This window comes from Marmota flaviventris, chromosome 12, assembly GCF_047511675.1.
Source record: "Marmota flaviventris isolate mMarFla1 chromosome 12, mMarFla1.hap1, whole genome shotgun sequence".
Classification (NCBI taxonomy): domain Eukaryota; kingdom Metazoa; phylum Chordata; class Mammalia; order Rodentia; family Sciuridae; genus Marmota; species Marmota flaviventris.
In genome coordinates, this window is record NC_092509.1 from 67,931,891 (window position 1) to 67,954,355 (window position 22,465).

The window sequence follows — 22,465 nt, forward strand, 5'->3', positions numbered from 1 at the left end:
TAATGAAGTCCTTCCTGCCCAGTTTACTTCTTTGGCCCACCTGTGTCCCACCCCTCGGGCCTTCCAACCTACATTCCATCACTGAAAGAATTATAAAAAGGGGAAACAACTGCACTTCCAGGGATTCCACCTCTTGGGTCCCCTTCTTCCTCTGGGAGAAGTCTTTTCTGCTGTCCTTTAATAAACTTCTAATTTCTACTCTGACCTTGCCTCGGCGTGCTTCTCTGGTGTTATTCTTCAACATTGGGGAAGCAAGGACTCATCACCGGTCAACAGTGGTAACAGTTACAATTGAAATTATTATAGCTATGCCAGAAAAATTAATTTCATGATATCAAGGTATTCATTAGTTACAAAGGAAAAAAACAGTAACTTTATAGTAGCGGTCCCGGACCTTTACAAAGGAAGAAACTTAAGTTACAGACATCTGATATGCTATACGGAGAAAAGCACATTGGTACTTCTGCAGTAAAATTCATAACCCCAATCTGATCCAGTGATTCTCAACCAGAGAAAATTTCACTCTTCCAAAGGACATTTAGCAAAGCCTGGAGACTTGTTTGATCATCCCAATGGAATGGAGTAGATGATACTGGCATCTAGTGGTTAGGAGATATGGATGCTGTCCAGTATCCTACAACAAGCAGGTAATCCAGTCCAAAACATCAAGAGGGCTACTGTTCAGAAACACTGATCTAATCAGTAAAAAAAAAACATCAGCCAAACCCAAATTGAAGCCATTCTCCAAAACAACTGACAGGTATTTTTCAAAATATGAAGGTCACAAAAGATAAGGAACCATCACAACTTAGAAGAGGCAAAGAAAACCTCAACTAAATGCAGTGTGGAATCCTGGGCACAGAAAAAGGACATGACTAGTAATACCAGTGAAACTCTAATGAAATCTATAGTTAATAGTACAAAATCAGTGTTATTTCCTGCTTGGGAGTGTACTTTGTTATATAAGGTATTAACAACAGAAGAAATCTGGATAAAGGATATAAAAGAACTCTACTAGGCTTGCAAATTTTTTCAAGTTTCAAGTTTACTTCAAAAATAAGGTGGTGGTTGTTTACTTTTTAATTTCTGTGTATGTTTGTGGAGTCAATGGGACAATGTACTTAAGTCCTTTAAGCTATTATCACTCTGTTGAGGGCCACAGCCGAGTCCTTGCTTTCCATATTGAGGTTCAGAAATCCTCCTATATCGTGCAAACTTTCATTTATTTTATTCCTGTACTTTGATGATTTCTACATTTAATGTCTCTGAGCATCTGGAGTTTATTTTGATGGACATAATGTGTGGATTTCATGTTCTTACCTTCATCATTAGGCATCTTTGAAATGGTCCCACTACCTTTTATGGAATCATTTGGCTTTCTCCAAATAGGGGTGGCACCTGGCATTTTGCCAGAGGGAGTGGTTGAGAGGTGATGCCAGGGAGCCATTGAAATGATGGTTAAGTTAAGCTGTGTATTCAATTGTATATAAACCCCTGCTGTCCGCAGTTCTCACAGGGATTCCTGGGGAGTTCGAGTTGGTGGGTGAAGTTCTGGTGGAGGGAGTTCCAGTTGGAGTGGTGTTCCTGGAAGGGCCGCGTGGGTGGCATTCGCGTGGGTGGCATTCGCGGGAGTTCGGGCAATAAAGGAGTTCCTGTTTGAACCTACAAGTGCCTCATGGCGGCTCGGTTATTTTGTGCCCAGCCAGACTGCAGCATCACTCCTTATTATTTTGACAAAATTCTATCATTAGAACAAGAGTATAGCCTTTCTTAGCTAGTAATGATTAGACTCCATTGAATTTATTTGTATTAACACCTCCAATTGGGGGATTTTTTTAATGAAAGTGGTACTAAACAACTTTTTTATTGCTTAAACTGGCAAACTGATTTTATAATGCTTAAAATGAAAGATGGAACTCTCAGAGAAGAATCTCAGTAGGAACCTCTTCAGGACTTCACTTACTCCCTCCAGCTTAGAACCTATGGTATATTAAACCACTCTCTGTGACTCCTTGACTTAAAGCTCATGAGAAATCTTTTGCTTAGTTTTGCTTTACCCTCAATTATTCCATTGTATTCAATCCCATTATCCTGCCCCAAACAAACTTAAATCAATCTGCCCATTCAGTTTCTCAGCACTTCAGATCCCAGATGCTATAAGAAACCCTCACCTCACCCCACCCTACACACTCCTCCATATTGGTTCTGCTACAAATTTCTAATCTGCAACTTCAACTGGGCCTTTTTTGCTCCTCAATCCTTTCACAATTCCCTAGTTTTAGTTCTCCCCTTCATTCTCTATAATAGTTTTTCCAGCCAGAGAAAACATGAGCCATCAGGATAAGCCATGCTTTCACTTCCTTCCATCTATTAGTGACCATTATTAACAAATGAGCTATTATCCATTATTGTATCATCCCAGTGACCAATATAGCATCTATCGCATGGACCAGCCTAATAAAGTTAAATGAATAAATAAGCAACCATTTGATGAATTTGTATTGAGCCATGTCATAACTGAACTGAATCACTGCTTACTCCACCAGAGGAAAAATATATTTCAAAATATATCAACTATATCATTAAAGAAAATAATAAATGTATCTGATGACATAGAAATAATATTCATATAAATCCCATTCAAATAAATTACCTTTTAAGTTCCTGTTCCAGTTTTTCTATTTGTTTTTTGCCTGCACTCAATTGTCCTTCTTGGAAATTCACTTGTGACTCCTTGACTTGAAGTTCATGAGAAATCTTTTGCTTAGTTTTCTCCAAATTTTCACATATTTCCATCAATCTTTGATTCTCCCTTTTCAGGTTTGTACCCTCGGTTTTTTCATTTTCAACCTAATAGGAATCATTGGGAAGGAAACAGGTCCCTTATTTTGCAAATTTACCAAGTGTACTTGTGGATTTAACAATCCTCTGAGGTAAAGTTGTAATAAGCAAGACGTCAATGTTTCTGAACACAGAAATTTTAGGTCACCACATTCTGAAGCCTATAAACAGAAAAGTTCTACAAAATCACATTTTACACTATCTTTTGGTCAGGGCTACCCCTATTCATCTAGCAAGTCAAGCTTTATCATCGTTTTAAGAATAAAAAAATTACAAATGAACACTATACCTCTCCCTCAGCAATTCATTTTCAAGTCTGGCTAAAGTCAGTTATTGCAAGAAATCAGAAAATTCTCCCACAAGCAAAAAAACAAAATAAACAAAAAAAATTTTAGAAGCAATGATCATACCACTACTTTGTTGGTTAATACAGAGGTACAAAGAAGTACTATTTAAGTTTTCATTTACTAGCCCCGAAGAGAAATTGGGGAATACCAAGATAAAAAGCCCATATCAGAAAGTGGTCTCCATTTTCTATAAAAAGGCTGTAATAATAACCCGATTTGAAGCCAGGAACTTTGGCCTTTGCTGTGAAATGCAACTGCAATTTCCAATTCAGGTTCCCAAACATAGGTTTAAAAGGAACTCAACAGCCCTAAATATCAGCAAATAGGCCGAAAAGGGGGAAAAGATCAAGAAAATTTGAGGCAATTAAAAATGTCTGAAGATATAGTGGGGTTGGGAGGGGGAGCATGGGAAGATTAGACAAACTCTAGACAGGGCAAAGGGATGGGAGGGGAAGGGAGGGGGCAAGGGGGTAGGAAAGACAGTGGAATAAGATGGACATCATTACCCTAAGTACATGTATGAAGACACAAACAATATGAATATACTTTGTATACAACCAGAGATATGAAAAATTGTGCTCTATAAGTGTAATATGAGTTGTAATACATTCTGCTGTCATATATAACAAATTAGAATAAAAAATTAAAACAAATTTTAAAAAAATAAAAAGTCTGAAGAGAAGGAAGGGGATTACCACAAAATCACTTCTAATTTTTTTAAAGTATTTTTTAGACATTGATGCATTGATGCATGACCAATGTGATTCTGCAACCTGTACACTCAGAAAAATGAGAAATTATATCCCATCTGATTCAAATATATGATATGTCAAGATCATTGTCCTGTCATGTGTAACTAATTAAATCAAATTTTTTAAAAAGTATTTTTTAGACATTGATGGACCTTTATTTTATTCATTTATTTATATGTAGTGCTGAGAATCGAACTCAGTCTAGGCAAGCACTCTACTGCTGAGCCACAACCCCAGCCCTCTCTCTAAATTTAAAGGTGAAATAATTAATCCAAAAAACAAGTGAATACTGTCAAATGTCAGTGATACCTTCTGTTTCTGTTTTTGCAGTGCAGCCTCTAGAGTATCAAGTTGAAACTGTCTTTGCTGCTTTTCTTTCTTCAGTTTGTCTAGCTGTCCTTCAAGCTCTTGAATTTTCTGTAGAGCTCTTGTAGGGAGGCCTTCCTTCCATTCTTCCAAAGCCCAGCTCATTCTGTTCTCCTTTCTGTATTATTCCAACATTTATAAGAAAACTGAAAAGAATAACCAGATTGTTGGTCTTACTGCAGTAAAAGGAAACTTAAAGTCAGAGACTACCTCAAAGAATCAAGTTTCAAAAAATGACAACTTTCAAAAGATAATGCAGTGTATTTATCTTCTCCATCCTCTGAAAGGTGACTACCAATAATTCTGATTATGAAGTATATAATACATTTGTTGGGTTTCCCCTTGCTTTTTGTTTTTCTTCTGTCTCAGTTTTGACTTCTTATATGGCTACCTGCTTTCTACTGCTTAGTTTGCTTTCATTACATAAAACATGAATATTTTGCTCTAAGGTTGTTTTCAGGTGAAATATGCCCTACATATAAACAAATAAAGTACAAAATTAATTTGCAAATTCTCTTCTTTCCCTCTTCACATCAATAATTACCACTCACACCTCATCCCGCATCTTCTGGGAAAACTTTCTGAGATAAAAAGGAGCAACTTAGATGATAGAGGGAAATAAACAAGGAAAACTGGTAAGTTAAATGTTTCTCCACTCCAAAGTCTAACACACAGCTATGTAAATATATCTATCTAAATATATTTATATTTATAAATATACTTAATATATGCTACATATATAATTAACACACATTTTGACAAAGTAAGGCATCAGCTCTCAGCCATCTGTACTGACCCACTGGGACAAAAGAAAAAGTAAACCTGAAAAATAAAATTTGAGGAGCATGGTTTGGGTGGGAGAAGGAAGACGGTAGAAGAAAATTCTGTATGTGAAGGTTCCAGCAAGGAGGATTTTCAGGACTAACACATCCTTTCCAGAAAAATGCTTTGTCTTTATATATTAAATATGTACAGGGCACTCTTCATGCCTCAATCACCTAACCCCTGTAAAATCCCCAAGGCAATTCTTTTCTGTGACCCACCCATCCCCAGCTTTTCAGGCCCACATTCACCTTTCCCTTTATCAAAATTCCCCTTCACTAAAAACCCGGAGTCCCCGCCTATGGTCCCGGGGCTGGTTAAGTATTCTGCCTCCGGACAGGGTCCGTGTAATTCATTTCTGGGTCATCACATAGCAGAGCCTGACACACAGATCCTTCCCAATAAATGTGGAAGAGAGGAAAAGTGAGAAGAGGGAGGAGGAACTATCTCCTAACCAACAATAGGCAAACTCCGCCGCCCAGACCAAAACAACAAAGGACTAGGTTCCTATTTCTAAATAGAAGCCATGGTTCCCGGAGAGCTGCTTGAAAATACCTGGTCATCTCCAGTTCTGTTACCTTAAGGAGGAGGAAACCGATTCCCCCAAAGTGCTAGTCCGTGACGGAACAGCTTCTCCGCTCCCTAGTATGAGCCGTTTCAGCCCGAGCCGAGGTGGGCCCAACCCACGAACCTCACCCCACACTCCAGCGCGGTTAGGAATGGGACCGGCCACCAGCACCACAGGGACGCGAGCGCGAGTCAGAGGCAGCCCTACCCAGCATCCGCGGGCAGCAACTAGCGGTCACTGGGCCGGCCACCAGAGCCGGGACGCAGGCAGTACGCTCACCTTGCTACCTTGCTTTAAGGTTGTTTCTAAGGTTGTTGGAAGGAGAGAAAACAATCTCTCAGAGTGTCCGGTTCCGATGCAGCCTCCGCGAGGCTGAAGCCCTGATCCCGATTCAAACTGCCCGCGATCCACTCTCCCACTTCCGGTCCCGACCAAACTCCCCTTCAATTCTATTGGTCACTGTAAGGAGATGTGCACCAATCAGTTTCCGTTCATTCGGCCTGCCGCCTCTGATTGGCTCTTTTGGATGAATTTTAAAAAAACAGCCCTCACTGCTGGTGGTGCCTGCGCCAGGGCTCAGAAGCATTTTTACTGTTGCCTTGGAGACGGAGACCATGTGCTTTTGCTGAAGCTGGACAAATTTTTGAACAGCTACTTCCGCAAGAGCCAGGGAATGTGCCGGCTCGATTAGAAGGGTGTGGGCTATCGCGGACTGACTGCGGGAGGGTGCTGTCTGGTGAAAACTTACACATATCTACTTCTGTATTAAATTTAAGACGTAAATACAAAGTACTAAGCTTGTCATGCATTCTTCAACCAGCGAAAATTCTTAATTCTTTGAGAGAACTATTAGCCTTATTTAAAAGTTAACTGAAGCACGTAGAAGCCAAGTAATTTGAAATTGGATCTGGACAGACAGACTCCCCCTTTTTCCTGCTGACCTCTATTGATCACGTTTTGAAGGGGATGATTCTGAACACTTGCTAACCGGAATTTGAGGGAAAAACATTCCATCAGACTCAAATACTCAGAAATATTGCATCAAAATTGGATGTAATTAATTTCTCCTTTTTATGAAGCCCACTGATTTTGTATATTCTTATATAATTGTTTATTTTCCTATTCAACTACAAGTAAGCTTCTAAACGCAAGAGCAAGCTGTGACTTGCTAAATTAATATACGTCTAATGTGTTGTTCTCTTCAATAAGTTCCAAACACTACCTTTCATTAAAGTATTCCTAGAGCCTAGTCTGCTCCAATTCAAAAGGCATTTTCTTTATGAAAACTCTCTGTCCCGGCCCACCCCTTAAAAATAGTTATTTCCTAGTTCTTTCCTGATACTTGGCTATACTTCAGTTTTAAGTTTTTTGACATGTCTTATATTTATGGCCATAGTTGGTTCCTCCATCAGACTCAAAAATTCCTTTTGAGTAAAATCTGTTTTATTTTTGCACGTATATTAATTTAAAAAACATCTTCTTTGGAGATAAAACTGCCATCTGAAGAAAGATCAAGTTCCCTGAGATCTTTGAATCCCCAAGAGGAGAACAGGGAACACATGGAAGAAGAACTTTTGTGGTACACAGTTAGATCAGTCTAGTATCTGGTAGTTCTGGGATTTGACCCAAATTCTAGTTCCAATACCAATTGCTATTTCATTGCCTCCTACAGTAATTTTTCAATTATTTATTAGCTGCCTAAGGAAAATAAAAATGGAAAGAAAAATAATAGAAGATTTTAAAGGTTTGAATGCACAATGTTCATTTTATTCATTACTTAGAAGATATTTATCTAGGGGCCACTGAATAACCAAGCCTTGTGCTGCATTCTAGAATAAACAAAAATAATACATTCCCTTCTTGAGCAAAGGAATCAGGTGACAAAACTATTCTAGTAATTTCTTTGATATTTCTTTGTCTTCAATTGTATAGTTCTCGTTCCACAAGCAAAAACATTTTGAAGGCAATGCTTATACCACTACTTCATTGGTTTTAAACTATTTAATGTGGTTCTAAATGTCACGGAGGCTTTATTTATTTCTCCAGTTTTTTTCTTCTCCAGTCTACATTTCCTTTTAGATAGGATCTACTAATGTTTTTTCAGGTTTACTGATCTTCTCTTTTCTAATATTTATTCTGCTGCTCATTTTGTCCACTGAATTTTTACTTCCAGCTCTTGACTTATTATCTTGTCGGTTAAGATTCTCATTTCCTGGGTTTTTTTTCCATTTTTATAGAGATTTTTTAATTGGATGCCAGATATGGTAAATTCTACATTTTTAATTTTGTTTTATTGCTCGAAAGAATGACACATGTAATTCTGACAGGTTACTCAAGATTTAGTTTATTTTGTAAGTTGTTATTAAATTTTTTTAATATTTATTATTTTTTAGTTGTAGTTGAACACAATATCTTTATTTTATTTTTATGTGGTGCTGAGGGTTGAACCCAGGGCCTTGCACGTGCTAGGCAAGCGCTCTACCGCTGAGCCACAATCCCAGCCCCTGTTTTTAAATTTCATAAAGATAATTCTGAGAGTAGCCTCTCTTCTAGGGCTATTTATGCCATTTCTTTCTTTAATATTTTTTTTAGTTGTAGATGGACACAATACCTTTATTTTATTTATATATTTATTTAATGTGGGGCTGAAGATCAAGCCCAATGCCTCACTCTATTTAGGGCATTTGTAAGACATGTTTCTTCTGGGTTTCTATTGCACTTCCCCGTGTAGTTAGCAAGTTCTTTCCATTCTTGGTTGATGGGAACTCGGACAACCTGTAGTCCTGAATGAGCTCTTTGAATGTGTGACTCACAGCTCTCCCCCAAATTGTTCTTTTCCTGACAGTTGTTGTTTTCCAAACTTCACACAGAATGCGCAGATATGAATGTGCAGATATATATTCAAAGACTCAGGAGACCCACATCGGATTTCCTAGGTTTCACCTCTGCATCACTGCTTCCTCTCTGGTCCTCTTTTCTATAAATCTCACCTTCTGTGGCCTCCCCCAAATTCTGACTTATATATCCTCTCCTTTGGCTCTAGCAGTATTGCAATCTCTATAACCATCAATAAATTTAATTCTCAAATCTGCATTTCTAACCCAGGTCTCCTCTTAAATTTCATACTTGTGTATTCAACTATCCATTCTGAATAAATAACATCCCAATTCACTCAGCTGCCCAAGATGGAGACTTTACAGTCACCCTTGTCTGCTTCTTCTCTATCATATCAAGACTGACCCCCACAAATATCCCCAAATCTGTCCTGTGTGCTCCATTCTTACTGCTCCGTACATAGTCCTACCTACCATCAATTCTTTGTTACTGCAAAAGCCTCCGGGTTGGTCTTACAACTGAGATTTTATTACTTTAATTTAGGACTTTGATATGAAAGAGATGAGACCTAAATTGAAAATATTCAAATGTGTCCAAATCAGCTCCTTTCATGATGATTTTTCTAGTCAAGACTCTGTAATCCCTAACCCACTTTCCTTCCTTGTCTCTATACCTCTCCTTATGCCAGGAAACAGCTTCTGAAATAGTTACTGAAAAAAACTTGTGCTGGCTGAAATCAGGGATGTATAGTATGAGAGGAGATCTTAAGGACATTGGGAAGCAAGGAATTATAAAATATAGAGCTGGTAGGTTAAGGCTTATAGGCATGGGAGAACTCTCTCTCTACAGGGGATTTAACATCCTGGCAAGGGCACCTGGAGCTGGTACTATGAGGATGGCTCCCTACCACTTGAACCTGAAGGTGACATTTAGTGAGGTTGAGATAATAGAACCATATTTAAGAGTACTGAAAGGATTATAAGTCTCAAGAAAATAGGAAAGTTAGACTGGATTTATTACCTAAGACCACCACCTGATTATCATTTCTAGGAGGGCCTAGAGAACAATGCCTTCAATAAGACAATAAATAACATTCTAGTAAGTGGAATACCAATGTCTTTAAGAAGTGTAGGGCTGGGAATGTGGCTCAAGTGGTAGCGTGCTCACCTGGCATGCGGGCAGCGCTGGATTCAATCCTCAGCACCACATACAAATAAAGATGTTGTGTCCACCGAAAACTAAAAAATAAATATTAAAAAATTCTCTCTCTCTCTCTCTCTCTCTCTCTCTCTCTCTCTCTCTCTCTCTAAAAAAAAAAAAAAGTTTAATGGTAGCTAACCTCTGTAGGCCAGGACTGACAATAGGACATGTTACTATGGAACTGGGCACCGAAGTGTTGAGGTGGAAGATAGGATTCCAGAATGTCCTAGACCAGGACCAGTATTTAACCATCTTGTCAAAACAAAATGAAAGTTATTTCTACAATGTACAACACAACTGGAGTAGAAACTAGACAGTAAGGACCTGTAACTATGGTTAATAGATTATATTGTGTTCCTAGGAAAAGAGAGAGTTGAACAGCATATTTGAGTTTTGCTTGATTTATGTAACCAGAAAAACTCATACAATGGCCCAGAAGAAAGCTGAAAGCCACTATAATGCAAAATCAATTAAGCATCTTGTGCTTGGCCATATCATTTGGATGATCTAACAATGATAGTATCAGTTAGGCTTCCATTTCTGTGACCAAAATACCTGAAAAGAACAACTTAGAGAAGAAAAAATTTATTTTATTCACAGTTTCAGAAGTTCAGTTCATGGTGGGCCAACTCTATTGCTCTGGGCTGAAGTTGAGGCAGAACATCATGGTGGAAGGGTATGGTGGAGTAGTGCTACTCCATTTTTCATGGCAGCCAGGAAGCAAAGGCGGGGTGGGTAGAGACCACAGGGAAGATGAACCCTCTCAAAATAGGTCTGCAGTGATGCACCTCCTCAAGCCAAGCCCCACCTTCCTATAGTTAACACACAGTTGTTCCATTCGAACTAGAATGGACTGGTCAGGTTTACAGCTCTCACAATCCATTCATTTCACCCCTGAACATTCCTGTATTAACATGGGAGTTTTGGGAGGGACATCTCACATTCAAACCATAACTGATGGCAATAACCATGGAAAGGTTAACCCCTCCAGCAAGCTTTAGTAAAAGATCTTTTACACAAATTCTCAAGTATTCTGGAGCAAAGACATGTTTTCTCTATTATAGAATGACTTACCATTTAAAATGCAGCACCTATTGTGCTACTGGGCCTTGATAAAAAACTAAGCACAGACTGTGGAACATTAGATATGTAAACAGAACTGTCTATCACTGTGTGTTGTCAAAACCACAATGTCAGAGGTTCTCATGAGGCCAGCAATAAAGCATCCTATAATAAGGCTCAAGCAGGTCCAAAGAACTTACATAAATAGGTAGCCACAAATCACATCTACTGTTTCTGTCAATGTACATTTATGGCCTTATGGTGGGCTCCCCAAAACTAGCCCACAAAGAAGTCATCACAGATGAGATGACTTAGTATATTGGTATGCCCTAGAAATAGACTGTTGCTCTTGCAGTACTACTCCAGCAGGGCAACTCCACCAGACAGAGCTGTGAGCAGAACAGTCGATTAGGTATTGCATACTGTAGTTTGAGTTCAGAGTGTACTCCTGGGAAATGATTGATTTCACTGATAGGTCAGAGATGTGGAAGGAACAAGATTAAATTATTGGAGCCATAGAGTTTGAGAGGACTATGGATAGACCTTAAAGGAATTAAAGGAATGGGAACAACATATGTAAGCCTTTCTGTCTTATGTCAGTGCCACCAGAGAACATCCACTATAGAGGAGCAGGAAACAGATGAATGGATAAGGTGATTTGTTGGATTTTTCAGAGGATGTCTTCAGTCACCAACTCATCATCAGAGTAACTATGGTATTAGGGGTGGTGGGTATACATGAGCCTAAGAGCGTGATCTCCCTTTTACCAGACAGGCATCGCCACTATCTCTGATAAATAGCCATGTTGTTAGAAGACTAACACTAAGCCCTCAGTATGGAACCATCCTAAGTAGAAATAGCTCCTTCATGGCAATTCAATTGCATGAGATTCCTTCTACCCTAAAAGAATTGATATCTACTTTTTCTTCAATGCTGTGTAGGTACTATTCTCTGAAAATTTAGAGAATATCTAGTATAGGCCTATGGGATCCTGCATACTATTATTGCTTTGGACCAAGAGACCCGTTTTATTGAGAAATATATACATGACCATAGGTATCATTTATTCTACCATATCCTGCTTATTTCCTGAACATAGCTGGTCTGACAGTGTTGTGTGTTGGATTGTGTCTTGTATAAATTCACATCCTGAAATCCTAACCCCCAGAAGGTGACTTAAATTGAAAACAGGGTAGTTGCAGATATAATTAGTTACAATAAAGTCATTACAATGGACCCTAATCAAATATGAATATGTCCTTATAAAAAGAGGGATGTTGTGGTTCAGTGATAGAGTGCTCACCTAGCATGCCTGAGGCACTGGGTTTGATCTTCAGCACCACATAAAAATAAAATAAAGGTATTGTATGCACTTACAACTAAAAAAATAAATATTTTTTTAAAAAAGAGGGATGTGTGAATACAGAGACACTGGGATAATACCATGTAAAAATTATGGTTATACTGCCACAAGACAGGGACACCAAAGGCTGCCAGTAAACCATCAGAAGCTAGGCTACAGGCTTGGAAGATACTGCTTTATAGCCCTCAGAAGGAACCAATCCACCAACACCTTAATCTCAGACCATCTTCCATATCTGTAAGACAATTTCTATTGTTCTATATCTACCCAGGTTTTGGAACTTTGTTATAGCAGTCCTGGGAAGCTAATACAAATACCAAACTGAAATGCTTTATAAAAGACTCAATTAAGACATCAGTTCAGTGATAATATCTCATAGAATAGGGAGCTATCCTCTATGATGCACTAAAAGCATTGAGCCAGTATTTCAAATAATGTCCCCAATAGCCAGAATATACAGGTCTAGAAACCAAAAATGGAAGAATTGACTCTTCTCACTATTGCTCCAAATAACCCATTTGCACTTCTCTCTTTTTTGGGGGGAGGGGAGGGGGGCTTGGGGTTACAGGGATTGAACTCAGGGGCACTCTCAAATACTGAACGACATCCCCAACCCTATTTTGATTTTATTTATAGGCAGGGTCTCACTGAGTTGCTTAGTGCCTCAACATTGCTGAGGCTGGCTTTGAACTCACAATCCTCTTGTCTCAGCCTCCCGAGCCGCTGGGATTACAGGTGTGTACCACCTCGCCCAGGCATTTGTGCTTCTCATTCCTTCTACTCTAGGATCCACTGAGTAAGGGGAAGAGTGCAGAACTTTACTCCTATGACAAAAAGTGTTCCACAAAACTTGAAGCTACACCTTTTTCTGATTTTCTTATGTGGTGAACTAGTAGGCAAAGAAAGGAGTTACAATACTGGTGAGAGGTTGATCCACCCCGATTATCATGAAAAGTTAGGCTCACTACTGTTACCACTGTTGACCAGTGACGAGTCCTTGCTTCCCCAATGTTGAAGAATAACACCATAGAAGGATGCCAAGGCAAGGTCAGAGTAGAAAATTAGAAGTTTATTAAAGGACAGCAGAAAAGACTTCTCCCAGAGGAAGAAGGGGACCCAAGAGGTGGAATCCGTGGAAGTGCAGTTGTTTCCCCTTTTTATAGTTCTTCCAGTGATGGAATGTAGGTTGGAAGGCCCGAGGGGTGGGACACAGGTAGGCCAAAGAAGTAATCTGGGCAGGAAGGACTTCATTAACGCTTCTTTGGGATGGCCTTAGGGCCTAGGGCTTTTCTCTGGACTTCATTAACATTCCATGAGTTGTCCAGTGTTTCTCTGAATTCATTTTCAGCATGGCCTCCATTTTAGATTTCACTCCATATTAGACCCGATTTACCTAACTACACTGACTACCTAACTTTAAATCTGGCTTCACTACTACAAAAAGGGGACAAGAAAAATGTGTCTAGAACTCAGGAGATCATTGGGGTACTCCTATCTGCTTTTGTGTCTAGGAAAAACAATGAACAAGCAATTGCAGTTACTATAGCTCAACAGGGCAAAGCAACCCAATGCCAGAACATTCTGGGATGAAGTTCTGGGATCCCTGACCAAGCAAATAAATTAGACCAGCTGACATTGGCCCAGGCTGGGGAAATCTAGGATGAGTGGTAGAAAAGACCACTAGGAATATGAAGCATAGCTTTGGGAGTTGTTATAATGGCAGAGCCATAGCTAATTCCATCATTTTTTTTCCCCTTTTGATGCCAGGGATTGAACACAGGACTGCTTAACCACTGAGCCGGTAGTTAAGTCCTTTTTATTTTTTATTTTGAGAAATCGTCTCGCTAAGTTGCTTAGCACCTTGAGAAGTTGCTAAAGCTGTCCTTGAACTTGTGATCCTCCTGTCCCACCCACCCCACACTGAGCCACTGGGATTACAGGCATGCACCCAGAGCACCTGGCTCAATTCTCTTTTAATAAGTGTTTTTTAGAGATTATGGCTACCACCACCTTGACAATACAATGAAAAAAATGAACTCAATATAGGGGCAAATGGATCTGAACAGGGGAGGTGGTGGGCTATAGCTCATAAAGACATTCCGTTGACCTACCTGTGACTTCAGCCACAGGTGTGATGGACAGTTCTGTGGAGACTCAGACTATTCATCCCTCAAGTTCAATTTATGGATCTCTCAGTGTTTCTGCTCCAGGCTTTCTCAGAAGTGGAGGGCGCCATCTTGTCCAGCACCCAAGCACAGTCAGGAAGTGTGGGGGCAGTTATGACTTCCAGGGGCGAACCTCAACAAAGGAGGTCAAGAGCCAGTGGATAAACATCCTAACCTTCCATCCTCCACATTGACAATTCTGAGAGATTCGGAAGAATCAAGCCCAGTACCTACTGCAACAATAGTACTATTGCATCCTGATATTGACTTTTCCTCCTTCCCAGTCTCTCTCTCCCTGCTCACCACTTTGGTTCCTGAAATCATCACTCAAATAAACCACCAAATCAACTATTTCCATCTGAGTACATTTGACTTTTGTTTGGGAAGGAACCCAAAGTAAACAGAAGGCTTCTTACACCTATGCTGCATGAATTTCAGCAAGCAAAAATATACATGCTGCTTTCCCAAATGTTGTAAAAACTTCTATTATGTACATGGAACCTCAGTTACTGACATGGGAAATTAAAAGTGTCATCATCATGGGACTGGCCTGCATGGTGGTTTCTGACCAGAAGTTTCTGTAGGTAAGGACCATTCTCTAGTGCTTGTTTTGTACATGTCCCTAGACTCCTTTTGAGTATAGAATAAGGAATTTAACGCATTCTTTGGGGCAAGAATTTATTTTCAAAGCTTGATATTAGGGAACTTCTAGGAAAGTCTTGGGGATAAAAGTTAAATATTCAAATGATATGATTTAAATGAATTTCCTTACAAAAGTAAAGTTCAACATCTCAGTAGGTTTTGGGTAAGTTGATTACAAAGCATGTGAACACTACTTAGTGGTATGACCAGAAGCACAAGAAAAAGGATCAACTTTTTAAGAGCTTTTTCTATTCCCACCACTAGGTGATTCTCTATACCTAAGAAAGGCTTTGAAAGTAAACTTCCAGTCCCACATCCTGCACTCTTTCTCTCTCCTGCATTTTCTCTTCTTTCACTCTTCTGCTCCTGCTCCCTCTCTTTTTAAAATCACATTTGCTTATTTAAAGGACAGAAAAATTAAAAAAAAAACACACACACAATGGCTCATAATCCTACTACCTACTTAATCTTCCTTACTAACAATATAATAAAATAATAAGATGATAAGAAATTTCAAACACTCAAAAAAGAGATAAATTTGGAAAACTAGAATGAATATAGGACATTCACTAGTCTAAATCCTCATTTTTTTAATATTTATTTTTTAGTTTTAGGTGGACACAATATCTTTATTTCACATTTTATGTGATTATAAGGATCAAACCCAGTGCCTCATGTATGCTAGGCAAGCACGCTACCACTGGGCCACAACCTTAGCTCCACTAAATTCTCATTCTATAGCTGAAGGTAGTGAGATTAAGATTTTTGTAATTCATACAACTAGTTACTGACAAAAAAGAAAAAGAAAAGGAAAAGGAAAAAATAGTTTAATAGATAAAATATCATTCTGGAATCAATTACTTTACAGAAATTTGGAACACTTTCTTAATATTCTTGCAGTAGAGATTTTTATGAATGAAGTAAAATAATTTACATTTTTAAAAAATTTCAAAGGCTGGGAGGTGTATCTCAATGGTAGAGCATGCATTTAGCATGCACAAGGCCCTCCTGAGTTCTATTACATGTACCACAAACAAAACCAAAAAATCTCTAAAAGATTTCAGTTGCATTTCTTAGGAAAACACTTACCTAATGCCCATAGCTTCCAAAATATTTAAATTATTTAAAACACAAATGTTTTAAAGAAAAAAATGTTTATTACATTTTTTAAAATTTTTAGTTAGAAACCTGATTTTCAAAGAAAGTGGCTTTTACAAGTCCAAAAAGAAAATAATATAATCAAAAATGAACCTGCCAACTTGTCGGACAAGTTTGCTGAAAGAGATGACAGTTTTTATCATCACATGACTGAGTTAAAGATCAATTCGTCTCTATATTACTTTCAATAATCATTTTGATCTAGGTACTAGACTAACCCTGGATTAAAGTACATGATTTTTCTGAGCACTATGATCAGGTGGCTTGACACCTCAGAATAAAAGGTGAGAGAATTACTTACACCAGGAATAAACTTTAGTGTCCCTAAGGATAACATGGAAAGCAGTTTTAAAATGCTTAAATCAGGTATAGTGGAGCATGCCTATAATCCCAGAGACATCGGAGGCTGAGGCAGAAGGATTGTAAATTCAAGGCTGGACTCAGCAACATAGCAAGGTTCTAAGTAATTCAGTGAGACCCTGTCTCAAAATAAAAAAATAAAATAAAAAGGATTGGAGAGGTGGCTCAGTGGTTAAGTACCCCTTAGGGTTCAATTCCTGGTACCCTCCCCCCCCCAAAAAAAATATATATATATAAAATAAAATGCCTACTTTGAAAGCATACCTAGTTCTGGTTGAGCAGGTGGGATAGTGTACTAAACTCCATTTTATGAAGCACATGGGAGCCCAACAGAGAAGGTGTACATACCTCCTATTTTACCTCAATTTTCCTAATACCTCTCTGATTTTCTAGAGTTGTTGTTTGTTTCTTTTTGCAGTACTGAGGATGAAACCCAGAGCCTAGACCATGCTAGGTAAGAGCACTACCACTGAACTACCTGCCAGCCCTTTTTATTTTGGGACCAGGTGTTGCCAAATTTCCCAGGCTGACCTTGAATTTATGATTTCCCTGCCTCAACCTCCAGAATAGCTTGGATTACAGGCATGTGCCACTGCATCTAGCCCATCATTATTATTTTAATGAAATATTATTGTTCTTAGTGGCATGGAAGCAAGCAAGGATGAGTTTAGTGATCACTTTGTACTTCTATATGCTACCATAATCTCCTCTATTTATGTGTGTGATACATGTGCTACAAACTGAGTTTAGCATGTGTTGAATCTGAACTATCAGTGACAACCCCTCTCACTCTTCCCAAACCTTTCTTGACATGGGTAGGACAGCATACAGCATGCTTGTTGATAAAATGTGGTGCCTCCAGGTAGCTTGGGACAACTCACTAATGTGACATGGAGAAGTGGTTGTGGCTGCTGCCCCTGCTGGCTACCTGTTGTATGACTCACTCTCCCTTGGTCTCTGGTGGGGCCAGTGAGATGATGAAGCCAGTTCAACAATGTGAAATGTGAAATGTGGGAAATTAGAAAAGTTGGTGAATAACAATAGGGTGTTGTGAATGACCCTGGAAAATAGGTTTTGTCATGTACTAGATAGGGTAAATCTATAACTACTTATTTTTTGGTAAACTTGTTGAAAATTTTGTAATGAACCCTCCTCTGATCCACAAAGTGCTCAAGAAACAAAACAAAATAAAAATGCATGTTTAAGGGCTGGGATTGTAGCCCTGTGGTAGAACACTCGCCTAATTTGGGTGAGGCCCTTGGTTCCATCTCCAGCATTGAGTTGGGGCAGAAACATATATGTTTAAATGAAAATTTGAGTAAAGAATTTTCATTTCTCAGTAAAGTTGATAATGAATATATAACATACATAAAATGTTTATCAACGTTTACTACCCTCCATGAGGGCTGTAGTGATAAAAATAAGAAGTTAAATATCCTAAAGAAGTTCTAGAATTTCTTACAAACCTTAAATGTTATTTTAATATTTTCTTGGACAGGTATGAAATATGAAGCAAAAGCTGTTGATGTGTTTTTGTTTTTTTTTAAGAGTGAGAGAGAGAGGAGAGAGAGAATTTTAATACTTATTTTTTAGTATTTGGCGGACACAACATTTTTGTCTGTATGTGGTGCTGAGGATCGGACCCGGGCCGCACGCATGCCAGGCGAGCGCGCGACCGCTTGAGCCACATCCCCAGCCACGATGTGTTTGTTTTAATTAGCAGAACTCTACAAACAGCTATATGATTCCTATTTTTTTGTGTCACCAGATGCTTCAAATTAAATACTAGTCAATTCCCATATTTGCTCAATTTTTTCATAAAATCCATGGAATCAAAGCTTTTGAAAGTTAATCAATTGTAACTATTACAGATTCAGTAGGAAAAGTAGAACATTGAAGATAAAATTGTTTTGTGAGGATTCTATGAACACATTTTCTGATGATGCAAATATTTTATTCCTTGTCAGTAAATTTTCTGCCAAATTAGAAAGCTACAGTGCAGAGATGTTCTATGAAGATTTTAGACTTGCAAGAAAACTTAAACAGGGAGATATTGAAAGTTATCCTATAAGAGCAAGGAAGAATTAAATGAGGAGATTTAATTTTGAAATTCCATAATTGTGCCGTAGAATATATAAATTTGTGAAATAGTTTTTTGATGGAGTTCCTTGTTTTTATTTTGTAAATTTGTATTCTTGGGCTAAAGCTGTGGCTCCATGGTAGAGCACTTGCTTAGCATGCAAAAGGCCTTGATCCCCAGCATCATTAAAAAAGAAGAAGGAGAAGGAGAATGAATAAAAAGAAAAGAAATTTTAAAATGTATATTCTGTAGCAGAATGGAATGGAAGAATTTGAAAAGTTAAAAAATTTGAAGCACGTATACACAAAATATTTTAAAGAAGTATAGAGACACCTTATTGATGTTTTGTCTTAAAAAAGGTGTTCATTGGGCTGGGGTTGTGGCTCAAGCGGTAGCGCGCTCGCCTGGCATGCGCGGGGCACTGGGTTCAGTCCTCAGCACCACTTAAAAATAAAATAAAGATGTTGTGTCCACCGAAAACTAAAAAATAAATATTAAAAAATTCTCTCTCTCTCTCTCTCTGTCTCTCTCTCTCTCAAAAAAAAAGAATGTTCATTAACAAAATCTAATATAAATGGAGGCAAACAGAGGATATCTGTGAAAACAACTATACTGAAATATTTGTGCATTTCAAAACAGAATAGAATTGAGAATTTCCTCTGTTTCACAGAACTTGTTCTGTGTTTACCAGAGAATAATCTCTCAGGTGAATACACTGTGGGTTATAGAGTCAATTGAAATTTATGGGAAAAAAATTAAAACAATAAAAACATATTGGAAAAAATGTACCACAGAAACATCTCAGTAATTGGGTCCTATCAGCAAAAAAAAAAAAAAAAAAAAAAACACAGCTAAGAAACCAAATAAAGTGCATAAATATGTACCAATGACAATTATTCTATTTTTTAATATTCAGATAATCAATATAAATATAATTCAAGAGGGTAGAGTTGTAGGTCAGTGGTAGAGCACTTGCCTAGCATGTGTGAGCACTGGGTTTGATTCTCAGCACCACATACAAATAAATAAATAAAATAAAGGTCCATCAAAAAAAACATGATCAGAGCCTGGCGCTTGTAATCCCAGTGGCTTGAGAGGCTGAGGCAGGAGGATCACAAGGCCAAAGTCAGCCTAAGCAAAAGCAAGGCACTAATCAACTCAGTGAGACCATGTCTCCAAATAAAATACAAAATAGGGCTGGGGTTGTGGCTCAGTATTCGAGTACCCCTGAGTTCAATCCCTGGCACCCCCCACCCCCCCCAAAAAAAAAAAGATTCAAAAGTTTTGCTTTAATGTACATGGATATGTGGTCTTCAAAAACATTTGGGTTTTCAAAAATGTTTTTTAATGAAAGTATTTTATAGATCCAACAATATAAATATTTTTTGTTGGTAAACAAATGTTACAAATATAAATTTTTAATAATTTTAGTCTTTTCTTTTATTCTCAAATTGTCTTAATTTGGCACCTAAAGTGTATAGTCACCCTATTTGAAGCTCAAATTTGAGAAACAATTAAATCCTTTATGCCCCAAATCGGTAAGAATAGTTCTAGAATATTTTTAAACGAATTTGGGTCAAGGTCCTTCTATTTAGGATACAGGACATGGAAAAGAAGGACCAGAAAATGTAACATTTTAAAACTGTCTCACCAGGCATGGTGGCACACATCTGTAATCCCAGCAACTCTGGAGGCTGAGACAGGAGGATCACAAGTTCAAAGACAGCTTCAGCAATATAGCAAAGGTCCTAACACCGAGTGAGACCCTGTCTCAAAATAAGAAGAACTGGGGATGTGGCTCAGTGGTTAAGTGCCCCTGGGTTCAATCTCTTGTACCAAAATAAATAAATAAAATAAAATAAAAACTGTCTCAGTTGATTCTAAGCAAAATAGAATCATATGAATCATATCCTACCTGCATATGAAGGTACATAGTAGAACTTGCTGAATTTCAAGAAGCAGGTAGGGTGATCAATCTGACAATATGCCTGGGATGGAGGAATTTCCCTGGACATCAGGCTTTCAGTGCTAAAACTGAGAGATTCCCAAAAAACTAGGGATGGTGGTCTCCCCACATCTATTACATGACTTCATACCTCCATGTGTTTAAGGGAGGGGAGCCCGTGAGCCATGGTTTCAAAAGAGGTGCTCTTTACCTCTGGTATATTGCGAAATAAATAGGCAGCAACTCAGGGATTCCCTTGTATTGCAGTTCTCTCTTCTCCAACCAGAGAAAAACCCTGACAAATATCTGGTGATATTCACTTCCTTTCCCTTCCTTCCCAGGGGTGTCTTGACTGAACCTTCATCCTCCCAGCCCTAAAATGCCCCCTGTCTACACAGCATGGGGTCCTACCTGACTTCACAGAGACTCAGCTCTCAGTGTGGCCCCCAAAAGGCTGAGCTTCAAACCTTCACACCTCATTCAGTGCTGGGCACATAAGAGCTTCCAAAGAAAATATGTAGACTTTCTGAGTGGTGAACTGAAAAGCCCCAAAGAGTAGGAAATCATCAGACTATACTCTCCCCGCTATTTGGTAAAAGCCGGGAGAGGAATGGGAAAAACGTTGGAAAATAATCATTTTCCTTTCTGCCCTGCCCAAGAGCTCAGTGGCCAAGGTGAAGTGCAGATGAACCACAAATAAACTGAGGAAAAACTTCATCTCTCTCACCTTAGTCTCTTGGAAATTGAAAAGGCAAGAATAGCTGAAGGAACCTAAGTTCTCTCCTAGCTGATCTCTACTGACCAGATGCCTAAAAGATAAAGGGCATAAAATTATTTATTGTATTCCCTTCTAGAAGAATTTGCTTCTGGGATTTAAGAATCAGAAAACAGGACCACTTCAATGTATAGAAAGCAATTAGTCACACTTTTCAGATTTGCTGATGATTCTTTTATTACCAAGTGAAAAGGCATGATTTCTGAAAAATTCAAATATAACAGAATCTGTATTCAGGACATGTAAAGGCAACCTGCTGACCACTGCAGTTGAGAAGTGCTATTCTTACCTTCTAGATTTCTTGGCAGCCAGGAGGCAGCACAGCCCAGAGATGGAGACATCAAAACCAAGAACAGCTTAAGTGCTACAACCGACCACCTGTGAGACACTGGGCAACTTCTCTTCACCTTTCTTCACCTAGTAGGTAGGGTAGTTATAAGAATTATGCAAAAGAATCAATGTAAAGCCCTTAGCACAAAACCACATGGTAAATACTCACAATATAACTATTGGTACTTATTGTTCTAGACAGATTGTGTCATCTAATTGCCTACAATTTCTGCTAGAAGGACTAAAGTAATTTTTACACCCCATAATAAGTTTATAAGGTATATTAATCACAGAAAAGGTCATACACTGAGTTAGATGTTGCCTAATTTGATGAGTCAGATTGTTTTCTTTTTTTTTTTTTTTTTCACTTCTATGTTGAAAATAGAAATTTAGGTCAAAGTTCTGCTTGAGGCAGAAAACCTTCTTCCCCTGATTACCTGTCTGAAATGAACAAATAACCTCTCTTAATGTCTGGCCACCTATTCAGCTCCACAGCTGACGTTGACAGATTTCCTTTGAGAAGCTGAGGTAGGAATTTAAAGACAGAGTCTGGATATGGCTCTGAAACCAGGTAGCGTAGATTAAATTTTAGACACAGTCTCTTTATCTCCAAACCCACCAGAAATGAAAAATTTTAAAACCCATGACTGGGGATATAGCTCAGCCGTAGAGCATGTACCTAGCATGCACAAGACCCTGGCTTCCACCCACAGCACTGCAAAAAATAAATAAATAAATAAATAGAACAAGCAAACAAACAAAAACCCACTCAGAACTCCAGAATTCTTCAGCAGAATTAATAGATAATTTATGATGTGGAGAGCTACTCTACATAGTACTCATTATTACACTCC

At 38.5% G+C, this 22,465-nt stretch overlaps 1 protein-coding gene across 4 annotated transcripts in view; it reads right to left on the reverse strand.

The window, feature by feature from the left end:
• Cenpf (centromere protein F) overlaps positions 1-21,651 on the reverse strand; it is a 69,129-nt gene extending 47,478 nt beyond the window's left edge. For 2 of the 4 annotated variants that reach the window (XM_071600083.1, XM_027934756.2), the window contains exons 1-3: positions 5,976-6,068; positions 4,250-4,452; positions 2,654-2,850 (exon numbers count right to left, since the gene is read on the reverse strand). In XM_071600083.1, coding sequence (XP_071456184.1) covers positions 2,654-2,850; positions 4,250-4,411 — 359 coding nt within the window. In that variant the 5' untranslated portion in view covers positions 4,412-4,452; positions 5,976-6,068. Of the gene's footprint in view, positions 1-2,653; positions 2,851-4,249; positions 4,453-5,975; positions 6,069-21,570 lie in introns of those variants that run through there. The other 2 variants (XM_071600082.1, XM_071600084.1) reach the window with 2 other exon arrangements.
• Between the last annotated feature and the right edge of the window lie 814 nt (positions 21,652-22,465).